At 40.6% G+C, this 14,333-nt stretch overlaps 1 protein-coding gene across 1 annotated transcript in view; it reads right to left on the bottom strand.

The window, feature by feature from the left end:
• VWA3B (von Willebrand factor A domain containing 3B) overlaps positions 1-14,333 on the bottom strand; it is a 271,732-nt gene that overhangs the window by 243,293 nt on the left and 14,106 nt on the right. Inside the window, 3 exon segments of the mRNA XM_066267787.1 lie at positions 2,140-2,299; positions 4,146-4,396; positions 5,849-5,943. Of these exon segments, the coding sequence (XP_066123884.1) occupies positions 2,140-2,299; positions 4,146-4,396; positions 5,849-5,943 (506 nt within the window).

The raw sequence follows: 14,333 nt of genomic DNA, 5'->3' as shown, positions 1-14,333 counted from the left end.
GCTCACACGGTCATCCCTCTCTAGTCAATCTCCCTGGCCTAACTGCAGTGACAAAGCCTGGTTCTGAAGGAGGCTAGTGGCCTCTGAACATCCTCCTTCACTAAGCACATCAGTCAGCCCTCCCTCCTCATGTGAACCTGATAGAAAAGCCAACTTGCATGTTCATTTTTGGACACAAGGCAACACATATTTTTCCTGGTTCCTCTCAGGACTTGTGGGACACGCTAACCCAAATCAGATTATCATCAGTAGGAAAAGTGTGAGTGCTTAGCTTTATTGTTCAAGTCTCTTAAGCCTTAAATCTTTTCTATTCATAGCAAATGGCAGCAACATGGATCAGTGTGAAACTCACTGGAGTGGACATGAGGGTCACAGAGCAGAAGACCCATTCCCCTCCCCACCCACCTTACACACACATGCACGCGCATGCATTGTTTTACTCCTCAAAAACAGAAGGCATGGCATTTTTATATATGAGGCAATTGCATTTACAGAATTTTCCTTGGGACCACACCCTCTAGGTGGAGGGACACACCAGTCTAAATGTGTTTTGCATTTGCCGTAACTCCACAGTCTCTTCTCAAGAGTGTTCAGGTGGCATTTGATGATCAGTGCCTGTGAGCTTCTTTCTGGGTTCTTCCTGCTCTATTTGACTTCCCTGGAACTCATGAAAATGTTCTATATTTCCCGGGCTATGAATCCCAGACCAAGGAGAGACAGAAACCAGAGGTAAGTAAAGTAGAAATCAAGGTCACTGGGAAATCTTGCAGTCGGGCCAAGTTGTCAGTCAGCTGTGAAAAGGGTAGCCAGTTGAACAAAGTCAGAGAATACCCATGTGCATGCATGCACACGCACACATGCACACACACGATACTGTGAAATGTTCCATGTCTTAAATGCTAATTATAATGTCCAGACACTTGAAATTTTACAGATATCAAGAAAAACTTGAAAGGCCAAAGAACAAAGTAGCTTGTATTTTGTTCTTCTTTAAAGAGAAACATTTGCTCTTCTGGCTTTATGAGGATAAACAATGTGTTTCCAACTTCAAACCATCATCTTGAGTATCAATAAACACAGTCTGGTGACCCTTGGGGACCATCCTCTCATGGCGTCAGCACATGGCCTTCTTGCCCAAGAAAAGACTTTTTAATGCAGGAGAATAAAGCTTGAAATCTATAGATTTCCCAAGCTTCTGGGATGGAGAAAGCAATTAAATATTAATTAACATTAATTAATAGGTATTAATTAAGGAGCTGTATCTCAAAGGAATGGGGACTTAACCCATGCAGGGAGTTGAGGTGGGTCACAGGAGCCACCGGCCCAGAGCATCTCCTCTCTGGCTTGCCACTACCCTTAACAGTCCCACCATTAGAGTCACTCACAGAAACACACATCCTTGTGACTAAAAGACACATAAAAACCACCATTTAGTCACTTCTTCCTGATAAATCTTTATTTCCAAAAGGTCCCTATCAAAATGCATATGTGAGTACATAACATCTGAAAGTGGATGAGTCATTGGCACGGATACACTTCACCTACGAAAGCACATGATAGACCTGTTTGTGAAGAAGAGGAAGTGGGAAAGCTTCAGAGCAGAAGGGCGGGGAAGCCCTATTTCATCATCCTAAGGGTTCTATGGGGACTGTTCAACTTCTCCTCCCAAAGAGTTGCCTGACTTACCTCACTGTCAGGAGAGCAAGAGTGGAATGGAAGTGTCATGTATTAAGCAGAATATGGCTTAATACCCTGTCCTTTCTCAATGCTAATGGCTGTGAGCAGGTTGTGGCTCTACTCGTAGGGCTAAATGAGGGTTGACCCCAATCACTGCACCGGGGGGCCCAGACAGGTCCAGAGAACAAGGAGTATTGTTTTGGTTGGTTCAGCTCTGTCATCACCAAAGCTGCAATTTTGATCCCTGTCTGGTGATTGTCAACTATTTCTCATTTGGTTCCAAATTCAGAGGTGAGCAGGATGAAGACTATGGGGCGCTTTAACGCCAATGATGCAGTTCCTGTGGGATGCCACTGGGAAGGGACCAAGATCAGCTGAAAGGCAGTATGCTGCTATTGAGTGTGAAGAGATAAGCTCAAAGCCACCCTCGGGACTTGGGGCCAGCACTTGATGCACACTTACAGTTTTGTCTGTCCCAGCTTCCTGCAGAGCATCCACATGGCTAGCTGGGCTCAGACCCTGCTCAAAGGTCAGTTTCTCAACCCAACTGATGGCAGCAGCGATGGCTTGTTCCGTTACAGGAGTAGCATGTTCCTGCCATTTCACAGGCTCTTGAGAAGCCCTGAAATGAATAACATTGGGCTGTCATCAAGCAGTGGTCAACACAGCTGTCACTCTCAGTGTCACAACTATGAGCAATAAGCCACTTAATGTCACCAGCACTAAAAGAAAGGAAAAGCAGCTCCCTGCCCCCTGAAAGATACCAACAAAACTGCTGGATTTTAGACATGGTTCCAAAGCACCATTACTTTCCACTAGCAGTACTGACTTGGAATAACAATGTTTACAGGAAAACAGAGAATTTCAAAATTATAAAGTACATTAAAATTATTGAATAGGACCTGGCCGGTTGGCTCAGTGATAGAGCATTGGCCCAGCTTGTGGAAGTCCCGGGTTTGATTCCCAGCCAGGGCACACAGGAGAAGCGCCCATCTGCTTCTCCCCCTTCTCCCCTCTCCTTTCTCTCTATCTCTTTCTTCCTCTCTAGAAGCCAAAGTTCCATTGAAGCAAAGTTGACCCGGGCGCTGAGGATGGCTCCATGGCCACCACCACAGGTGCTAGAATGGCTCCGGTTGTAACAGAGCATCGCCCTCTGGTGGACATGCCATGCCGGGTGGGTTCCAGTCAGGTGCATGTGGGAGTCTGTCTCTCTACTTCCCTGCTTCTCACTTCAGAAAAACATAAATAAATAAATATTATTGAGGAAAGTTATCTTCATAAATGGGCAGGTTTATATGTAACTGTCTTTTATTACTAGTAAATTTATAAGGATTCATAGCGTTAGCATTCAGAAATCAGCAACAATGCTATTACTCTAAAATTTTATTTCTAGTTCTTTTATTACAATTGTTTTCATTGCCCTGAAAGATTCCCATCTGTGGCATTTTTAGATCAAGAATAGTAATGTTCTACATTCAGCAGAGCATAAAAATTTTAAATTTATTAAATAATTTTGATTTTAAAAACAGCTATTTGAACATATTTATCTCCATGTTTTTAACTGAACAAATCTTATGAGTCACATATGAGTTTATGATTATGGTGGACTAAGTGAGTTGTCCTGAGCTGTCTTGCAGAGCCCACCTGCAGAGACAGAGGCTGCCTTTGTGTGGCCCTTGTGTGCAGCACTGGCCAAGCAGCACACGTGCCATAGCTTACACTCTAAGAAAGCTAAAGCATTGCAGACTTAAGCACTTAGTTCCTTAAATAATATTTTTGTGACAGAAACAGGAACCTGGGACAGAACATAATTAGGCAGCACCCCCAAAGATGTCATATATTTAGTTGAAAATATTTTATTTTTAGAAAAAAAAATCTTAGGTAGATGCTCCCCCTTCCAAATGGTTCTTGTCAGGCAGGCACAGCCACTGTTCTACATGGAAAGTTGGCCCTGCAGTTCAAGTCCTCCCAAATCCAAGAGTCCATAAATGACTGTAAAAACTCCCAAATACTCTATAAAGCCAGCCACCTGTTGTTCTGATTCAGGGGCCTGAACTAATGGGGAGTCACCTTGAGTTGCAAGTTCAATCTGAAAACCAGTGAAATTTGTAGTGAGTTTAAATTTATTATCCAAGCTAAAATCTAAAATGAGTGAAGGGATTTTTATGACCTTGAATATATTTTCAATATAATTCATACTCTAGTATTTTTTACCTTGCTATGCATTAAGAAAGAGTATGTTCCTAAATCTTCCCTAATTTGAAAACTAAGATACCATGTGCAAAGCAGATAAAAGTGTTCTAAGATTTATTCATTGTGAGTTTTCTGCCAAAATTCTATATTCTAGAAAATTAAAAGATAGCAAACCTCCCATAGAGCTAACTATGTTAGTTATGCTTCTCAAGTCCAAATAAATGAAAATTAGCTATGAAGTTCACTAAAATATCTTATTCTTATGGAAAACTTACCATATGATATTGAACTTGGCTATGTGAGCCACCTGCTCCTGAAGGACCATTATTAGAGCATCTTGGCACAGATTAAGCTCCATCTCCCACATTCCACCCAAATCCAGCACTATAGTGATGCACTGTTCCAAGATGACTCCAAAAATCTGCCGGCTTTTGCTGGTGAGCCAGTCCATCCTCCGCTTGTAGCTCTCCACAGCGCATGTTAAATGCTCCACAAACTGATAGAGCAGCTCTGATTTGGCTGTCAGCTTAATGAAATAAAAGTGAAGAAAAATAAAATAAGCACATAATCTGAACCACACACCAGCCAGGAACAACAGGGCCCACTGAGTCAAGGCCTCTGCCATCAAGAACTGTGCATTAATAACAATTTTGTAGATGACCCTCCAAACCCCACAAAATCCAAAAGGAAGTCTTCTAGTCGTTCAACTGAAAACCCTTGGCTGATAGCCCACAGGAGAAAAGATGATCGTGTGTTCTATTCAAAACAGCATTCTTTTTAAAAAATCTATTTCTAGATCATATTTTATCTATAGTTACAGAATTATCTTTATCAACAAATGTCCAGGGGAACTTTTAAGAAATTAAGGAGAAAAAAAAGATGAACAAAGGCAGATGGGAAGAAATAAGCCTCACTAAAAGTTTTCTTAACTATAACATGCCAAAAATATTTCTGAGTATGCTTCTAAACATACCAGCACATCTGATTGGCTTCCTCTAAGTCACTGCCCCAGGGATTCATTCTCCTGCTCACAACCTTTATCCTCTGTCCTCTGTCTCTCAGTTCAGGCTCCCTTGTATCTGGATCTTTTGGTCACCTATAGCTGCCACCAACACTTCTAGGGGCTGTCATTGAAAGGTGACTGAAGTTTGTGGGCAGTTTCTTTTTCCTTTTTTTTTTTTTTTTTTTTTTTTTTTTGTATTTTTCTGAAGCTGGAAAAGCGGAGGCAGTCAGACAGACTCACGCATGTGCCCAACCGGGATCTACCTGGCATGCCCACCAGGGGGCGATGCTCTTCCCACCTGGGGCGTCACTCTGCCACAATCAGAGCCATTCTAGTGCCTGAGGCAGAGGCCACAGAGCCATCCTTAGCGCCTGGGCAAATTTTGCTCCAATGGAGCTTTGGCTGCGAGAGGGGAAGAGAGCGACAGAGAGGAAGGAGAGGGGGAGGGGTGGAGAAGCAGATGGATGCTTCTCCTGTGTGCCCTGGCCGGGAATCGAACCTGGGACTCTGCACGCCAGGCTGATGCTCTACCACTGAGCCAACCGGCCAGGGCCTGTGGGCAGTTTTTTGCATACACAAACCATCATTCAGATAGATCAGGTACAATTTTTTAAGGTTTTTCAGGGGGTAGGGTAGTAGGATACAAAGAGAAGGAACAGAAAAAATTGTACTCTATTCTGTGAAGAATCAACATTTTGAAGATCCTGGTACTTTTTAAAAACTTCAACAACTCTCAGAACACCCCAAAATACACAAACTGTTAAGGAAAATGTGTTTTCCTAGCAGCCATGTAATCCTACATGCTCATGCCTTAGCTCATGTGGTCTTGTCACTCTGTCTTAAACTCCTTTCTTTCCCCACCCCCTTGTCTTTCAAGCTTATTCCTCACACTCCAGCATCAAAGGAGCAGTGTGAGGCCATTCCAGACTCAGCAGTGTGTCTCAGGGCCTGTCCCTTATGGAAACTCCCACTTACGTTGTATGCTGTGCCATCTTCAGCTCTGTAGACCTGTGGAAACAGGCCATCAGCATACCGGGAAGCCACAACTTTACCCAGAGAAGACACATAATCTGCATTTTCATAAGAAACAACAATTAAAATGGGGCGTTATCAATGCTTCCTATTTTTACTTCAAAATGCTTTTCTCTGATACCATTCAAGTTATATCCCCAGTGACAGCAACACTCTGGGATGCTTTGTATTCTGATCCAAATAATGAGGTATTTCTAGGTGCTATGATAATGTATCTGTTTATGACATGGTTTAATACATGAATTAATTAGGAGGAAAACAGGGTTTTCTTCTTGGTTGCCTGGTTCTTTTGTTCAATATAATTAAGTCAGAGGTCAATAAGAAAACAGAAATTGTGTTTAATTTCTGAAAATTTTTACTCAAGACTTGGACTTGTTTTCAGGATTGTAAAAGTTAAACCTGGATATTGTCTATTGCTCTCTCAAGTGGGAGTTCATGAATAGATGATGAATGAAGCTAGCAGGTAACAGATTCAGAATACTCATACAGAATATCAAAACCACAAGATTTTCTCAAATTATATGCTCAGCTGTTCAACATCAGTTGCACAAGCACATATTGAGCACCCACTACCTGATATGCACAATGCTTACTAAATGGGAATACAATGCTGCCTAAAACATATTTTACTCCTTTGTGGAACAGAAGGCTAAGAAAGATCCAAGGACTAACTCTGACTTGGCAGGACAGAAGAAGATGAGGAAAGGTTTCCCAGAGATGTCCTTATGATGATTATTTTATTGCTGTTGATGTTATTAAAACCCAAAGATGGAAGAAAGAATGGTGGTACTCTTGGATCCAGTACATCCTTTACTCTGACTTCAAGGGGGCAGGAAAACAGCCTAATTTGGAAAGAGAGAAAGGGCAAGGCTGAATTTTATAGCTTCCTTGTCCAGGCTTGTAACAAAATCATCAGGGATGATAAAAATTTACAAGACCTAAAGTTCAATGTTCATAATAATAAAGAGTAAAAAATGGGCCCTGGCTGGTTGGCTCAGCAGTAGAGCATTGGCCTGGCGTGAGGGGGAACCGGGTTCAATTCCCGGCCAGGGCACATAGGAGAAGCGCCCATTTGCTTCTCCACCCCCCTCCTTCCTCTCTGTCTCTCTCTTCCCCTCCCACAGCCAAGGCTCCATTGGAGCAAAGATGGCCTGGGTGCTGGGGATGGCTCCTTGGCCTCTGCCCCAGGCGCTAGAGTGGCTCTGGTTGTGGCAGAGCGACACCCCGGAGGGGCAGAGCATCGCCCCCTGGTGGGCAAAGCATCGCCCCTGGTGGGCGTGCCGGGTGGATCCCGGTCGGGCGCATGCGGGAGTCTGACTGTCTCTCGCCATTTCCAGCTTAAAAGAAAAAAAAAAGAGTAAAAAATGAATTCTTGACCAGGGGGAACCAAGATGGCAGTGGAGTAGGCAGACACACAGACTACCAGCTCACATCACCAAACTGGATTACAAATTAATTTAGGAACAGTCAGTGTGAAAAACCAACTTTGGATTAAAAGAACAAGTCTCAAAAACTAAGGAGCAAAGAAGAAGCCATACCAAGCCTGGTAGAAAGCTCCAAGTTGTGGTGGGGGAACCTCCCCTGCTTCCAGAAGTGAAGGTAGGGTGAGACAGAGAGCCCAGAATGGCTCTCATTACAAGGAGAAGAGCAGAAAAATATCACTCACAGCCACTTGCCTGGGGACCTTGGAATGAGGTGTGCTGAGAGGGCTGGCTTGTCATCCGAAAGGAAAGTGGGGAGAAAGAGAGAGACAGACCGTGATGGGCAGAGGAATGCATGGGATGACCTGAGAAGCTGACTCATCCAGTGTGGAGGTGGCCATAGCTGGAGGAGGGGTTGAACCCTCAACAAAGCACAAACCTAAAGTGGTTCCGGGTGACCCACCTTCAGAAAACTCTCCAGTTCCAATCAGAGCAACAAGACACAGCTGAAAACAGGAAGTAGGGAGGAGGGGCAGTAACTCAGGTCTCCATGGAGATCTGAGATACACCTCCCCCTACTGAAACAGAGAAAGCACCCTGCCCCCAGAGAGAAGCTGGCAGATTGGGCTTTCAGAGTCTTAGGTTACACCCACCACATTCCTGGATACTGCTTCAAATAAGCCCCCTGCTGAGATCAGTAAACAAGACTACCACTGAGTTAAGAAAACTGAGAAGAAAACAAACAAATCAAGACTTCAAAGAGGCCCTACTAGGTAAGGAGATCACAGATGAAAGAAGCCTACAAGTCATAGAAAATAATAGGTAGGCAGAGAAGCATAAGTCATATGCTTCAACAAGATAAATCCTCTGATAAAGTCTTAGATGAATTGAAAGTAATCAAATTACCAGATGCAGAGTATAAAATAATAATTTTTAGGATGCTTAAAGATCTCAAAGCTGCAATGGATGGACTTAATGAACACTTCAATAAAGAAACTGAAAGCATCAAAAAGTACATGGAAATCATAAAGAAGAACCAGACAGAATTGACAAACACAATATCAGAAATGAAGACTACACTAGAAGGAATTAAAAGCAGGCTGGATAAAGCAGAGGATTGAATCAGCGACTTAGAGGACAAGATAAGTGAAAGCATGGAAGTGGAGCAGCAAAAAGAAAAGAGACTGAAAAAGTCTGAGGAAACTCTAAGAGAGCTCTTGACAACTTAAAGAGAAACAACATCCACATCATAGGGGCTTCTGAAGAAGAAGAGAAAGAACAAGGGTTAGAGATCTTGTTCTATGAAATCATAGCTGAAAACTTCCCTAAATTGATGCAGAAAAAAGTCACACAAGTTCAAGAAGCACAGAGAATTCCATTAAAGAGAAACCCAAAGAAATCTACACAAAGACGCATAATTAAAATACCAAAGCTAAGAGATAAAGATAAAATATTAAAATCTGCTAAAGAAAAACAGGCTATCACCTACAAAGGAGCCCCCATAAGGATAACATCCAACTTCTCAATGGAAACACTTGAGGCCAGAAGGGAATGGCAAGACATATTCAAAGTAATGCAAGAGCCTACAACCAAGACTTCTTTATCCAGCAACGCTATTGGTTAAAATTGAAGGAGCAATAAAAAGCTTCCCAGACCAAAAAAAAAAAAAAAAAAAAAAACCTCAAGGAATTCATTACAACCAAACCAATGCTGCAAGAAATGTTAAGGGGTCTGTTGTAAACAGAACAAAGGGGGGAAAGAATATAGTAAAAGAGGAATATAACTTTAAAGAATAAAATGGCAATAAACAACTATATATCAATAATAACCTTAAAAGTAAATAAATTAAATGCTTCAATCAAAAGACATAATGTAGCTGAATGGATAAGAAAACAGGACCCATACATATGCTGCCTACAGGAGAGGCACCTTAAAACAAAAGATACACATAGACTGAAAGTAAAAGGATAAAAAAATATATTTTATGCAAATGGAAATGAAAAAAAAAGCTGGGGTAGCAATACTTATATCTGACAAAATAGACTTTAAAACAGACTATAGTAAAGGATAAGAAGGTCACTACATAATGATAAAGAAAGCAATGCAACAGGAAAAGATAACCATTATAAATATATATGCACCTAATATAGGAGCACCTAAATATATAAAGCAGATTTTAATGGGCATAAAGGAAGAAATCAACAGCAATACTATAATAGGGGATTTCAATACCCTACTAACATCAATGTATAGATACTCAAGAAAGAAAATTAACAAAGAAACAACAGAATTAAAGGATACACTAGATCAACTAGATTTAATAGATAACTTCAGAGCCTTCCACCCTAAAGCAGCAGAAAATACCTTCTTTTTTAAGTGCTCATGGTACATTCTAGGATAGACCACATAGTAGGGCATAAAATGAGACTCAAAAAATTTAAGAATATTGAAACCATATCAAGCATCTTCTCTAACCACAATGACATGAAACAAGAAATTAACTACAATAGGAAAACTGAAAAACACTCAAATACTTGGAAACTAAACAGCATGTTATTAAACAATGACTGGGTCAACAATGAGATCAAGGAAGAAATAAAAAAACTTCCTTAAAACAAATGAAAATGAGTATAAAACAATTCAAAATCTGTGGAACACAGCAAAAGCAGTCCTGAGAGGGAAGTTCATAGCATTACAGGCATATGTTAAGAAGCAAGAAAAAGCTCAAAAAAAACAACTTAATCCTGCAACTAAAAGAACTAGAAAAAGAATAGCAAGTAAAGCCTAGAGGAAGTAGAAGGAAGTAAATAATAAAGATCAGAGCAAAAATAAATGACATAGAGACTAAAAGAACAATACAGAGGATCAATGAAACCAAGAGCTGGTTCTTTGAAAAAGTAAACAAAGCCCTGGCCGGTTGGCTCAGTGGTAGAGCATCGGCCTGGCATGTGGGGGACCCGGGTTCGATTCCCGGCCAGGGCACATAGGAGAAGCGCCCATTTGCTTCTCCACCCCTCCTTCCTCTCTGTCTCTCTCTTCCCCTCCCGCAGCCAAGGCTCCATTGGAGCAAAGATGGCCCAGGCGCTGGGGATGGCTCCTTGGCCTCTGCCCCAGGCACTAGAGTGGCTCTGGTTGTGGCAGAGCAACACCCCGGAGGGGCAGAGCATCGCCCCCTGGTGGGCAGAGCATCGCCCCTGGTGGGCGTGCCGGGTGGATCCCAGTCGGGCGCATGCGGGAGTCTGTCTGACTGTCTCTCCCCGTTTCCGGCTTCAGAAAAATACAAAAAAAAAAGAAAAAGTAAACAAGATCAATGAACCCTTAGCCAGACTCTCGAAAAAAAAAGAAGAACTCAAATAAATAAAATTTTAAGTGAGGGTGGAGAAGTAACAATGGACAGAGCAGAAATACAAAGGATTGTAAGAAAATACTATGAAGAACTGTATGCAAAAAATTAGACAACCTAGGTGAAATGGGCAAATTCCTTGAAAAATGTAATCTTTCAAAAATCAATCTGGATGAATCAGAAAACCTAAAAAGACCAATTATAACAAATGAGGTGGAAACAGTTATCAATAAACAAAACAGTTATCCCAACAAACAAAAGCCTTGGGCCAGATGGCTTCACAGGTGAATTCTAGCAAACATTCAAAGAAGAACTAATTCCTATCCTTCTCAAGCTATTTTTAAAAATTCAAGAGGAGGGAAAACTTCCAAGCTCCTTTTATGAGGTAAGCATAATTCTGATTCCAAAACCAGGCAAAGAAACACAAAGAAAGAAAACTATAGGCCAATATCCCTGATGAATTTAGATGCTAAAATTGTCAACAAAATATTAGCAAACCGGATCCAGCAATACATAAAAAAAATTATACACCATGATCAAGTGGGATATATTTTGGGGAGGTAAGGCTGGTACAATATTTGCAAATGAATCTATGTGATTCATCACATAAACCAAAGGAAGGAGAAAAACCACATGATAATTTCAATAGATGCAGAAAAAGCATTCAATAAAATCCAGCACCCATTCATGATCAAAACTCTCAGCAAAGTGGGAATACAGGGAACATACTTCAACATGATAAAGGCCATCTATGACAGTCCCACAGTCAACATCATACTCAATGAGCAAAAATTAAAAGCAATCCCCTTAAGATCAGGAACAAGGTAGGGGTGACCCCTTTCACCACTCTTATTCAATATACTTCTGGAAATCTTAGCCACAGCAATCAGACAAGAAGAAGAAATAAAAGGCATACAAATTGGAAAAGAAGAAGTAAAACTATCATTATTTGCTGATGATATAATACTGTACCTAGAAACCCCTAAAGTTGCTGCCAAAAAACTACTGGACCTGATAAATGAATTTAGCATGGTGGCAGGATATAAAATTAATACTCAGAAATCAAAGACATTTTTATACAACAACAATAATCTGTCTGAAAGAAAAATTAAGAAAACAATCCCCTTCACTATTGCAACAAAGAAAATAAAATACCTAGGTGTAAATTCAACTAAGGAGTTTAAAGACTTGTACTCAAAAAATTATAAAACATTGATAAAAGAAATCAAGAAAGATAGAAACAAGTGGAAGCATATACTGTGTCCATGGCTAGAAAGAATAAACATCAATAAAATGTCCCTATTACCCAAAGCAATTTATAAATTCAATGCAATTCCTATTAAAATACCAAGGACATACTTCAAAGATATAGAACAAATATTCCAAAAATTCATATGGAACCAAAAAAGAACACGAACAGCCTCAGCAATCTTGAAAAAGAAGAATAAAGTGGGTGGTATCACACTTTCAGATATCAAGTTATACTACAAGGCCATTGTACTCAAAACAGCTTGGTACTGGCATAAGAGCAGTCATATAGATCATTTAAACACAACAGAGAACCCAGAAATAATCATTTATGAACAATTGATATTTGACAAGGTTAGTGATAGTATACAATGGAGTAAAAACAGTCTCTTTAACAAAGGGTTTTGGGAAAATTGGTCAGCTACTTGCAAAGAAATAAAACTAGACCACCAAGTCACACCATTCACAAAAATAAACTCAAAATGGATAAAAGACTTAAATGTAAGCCATGAAACCATAAGCATCTTAGAAGAAAACATAGGCAGTAAGCTCTCTGACATCTCTCGCAGCAATATATTTGCTGATTTATCTCCATGAGCAAGGAAAATAAAGGACAAAATAAACAAATGGGACCATATCAAACTAAAAAACTTTTGCACAGCTAAAGACAATATGAACAAAATAAAAAGGCAAATCACACAATGGGAAAACATATGCGACAATATGTCTGGTAAGGGGTTAATAACCAAAATTTATAGAGTACTTGTAAAACTCAACACTAAGAAGATAAACAGTTCAATCAGAAAATGGGCAAAAGAGGTGAATAGACACTTCTCCAAAGAGGACACACAGATGGCCAGTAGGCATATGAAAAAATGCTCAACATCACTAATCATTAGAGAAATGCAAATTAAAACCACAATGAGACATCACCTCACACTAGTCAGAATGGCGCTCATCAACAAAACAACATAGAATAAGTCAGGGTTCCCCAAACTACGGCCCCGCGGGCCACCTGCGGCCCCCTGAGGCCATTTATCTGGCCCTCGCTGCACTTCCGGAAGGGGCACCTCTTTCACTGGTGGTCAGTGAGAGGAGCATAGTTCCCATTGAAATACTGGTCAGTTTGTTGATTTAAATTTACTTGTTCTTTATTTTAAATATTGTATTTGTTCCCGTTTTGTTTTTTACCTTAAAATAAGATATGTGCAGTGTGTATAGGGATTTGTTCATAGTTTTTTTTATAGTCCGGCCCTCCAACGGTCTGAGGGACAGTGAACTGGCCCCCTGTGTAAAAAGTTTGGGGACCCCTGGAATAAGTGCTGGCGAGGATGTGGAGAAAAGGGAACCCTCCTGCACTGCTGATAGGAATGCAGACTGGTGCAGCCACTGTGGAAAACAGTATGGAGATTCCTCAAAAAATTAAAAATCAAACTGCCTTTGACCCAGCCATCTCACTTTTAGGAATATACCCCAAGAATACCATAGCACAGTTTGAAATGCACCCCATGTTTATGGCAGCATTGTTTACAATAGTCAAGATCTGGACACAGCCCACATGTCCATCAGTGGATGAGTGGATTAAAAAGTGGTGGTACATATACACGATGGAATACTGTGGGGCCATGAAAAAGGAAATATTATATTTTGCAACAATATGGATGGAACTGGAAACTATTATGTTAAGTGAAATAAGCCAGGCAGAGAAAGAAAAATAATCATATGACTTCACTCATATGAGGAATCTGATGAACCATATGAACTGAGGAGCAGAATAGAGATAGAGGCGGGATCAAAGGATCCAGATGGAAAGTAGACAGAGGGAAAGGGGATGATAGGGTGATAGGATGGAACGAGAGCAGAAAAGCAAATCCTGGAGGGAAAAGGAGAGGGTGTTTCGGGGAGGGAGACAGGGGGGATGTCCTGAGGAACATAGGTGACATTAGAATCTATTGTAAACACAATAAATTAATAATAAAAAATGAATTCTTGAATTCCATCAACAATAACCTCATTCATGGGCAAAAAAAGTGACCCCATGATAAACCTGACAAGGCCAGAGAAGGCCTGCATAGAGGGTCTTACAAACTAAGAGACCAAAATTAACTACATAGGATGGTCTGAAATGAAACTTTCTAACTAAAAGCGAGTTGTGGTGAGTAGTCATGTTCTAGGTCAATATCTTCCTAAACTGTAAAGCTGCCATTCTTTGGAACATTTTCTCAATCTGTTGAGATTTTGCTTCCAGGAAACTGTCACCAATTTGGCTTAAATACACTCATAAAAATTCTCTACAGGTTTGGATATTTCTTATATCATCAACTCCAAAATCTTCATTTTCAAGACTTAAAATTCTTAATGGCCATAGATAGAGCAACTTCAAGTCACTAGAAGCAATCTCTCTTTACCTAAGACA

This window comes from Saccopteryx bilineata, chromosome 3, assembly GCF_036850765.1.
Source record: "Saccopteryx bilineata isolate mSacBil1 chromosome 3, mSacBil1_pri_phased_curated, whole genome shotgun sequence".
NCBI lineage: Eukaryota > Metazoa > Chordata > Mammalia > Chiroptera > Emballonuridae > Saccopteryx > Saccopteryx bilineata.
The sequence above is the reverse complement of the archived record's forward strand: the minus strand, read 5'-3'. Positions and strand labels throughout refer to the sequence as shown.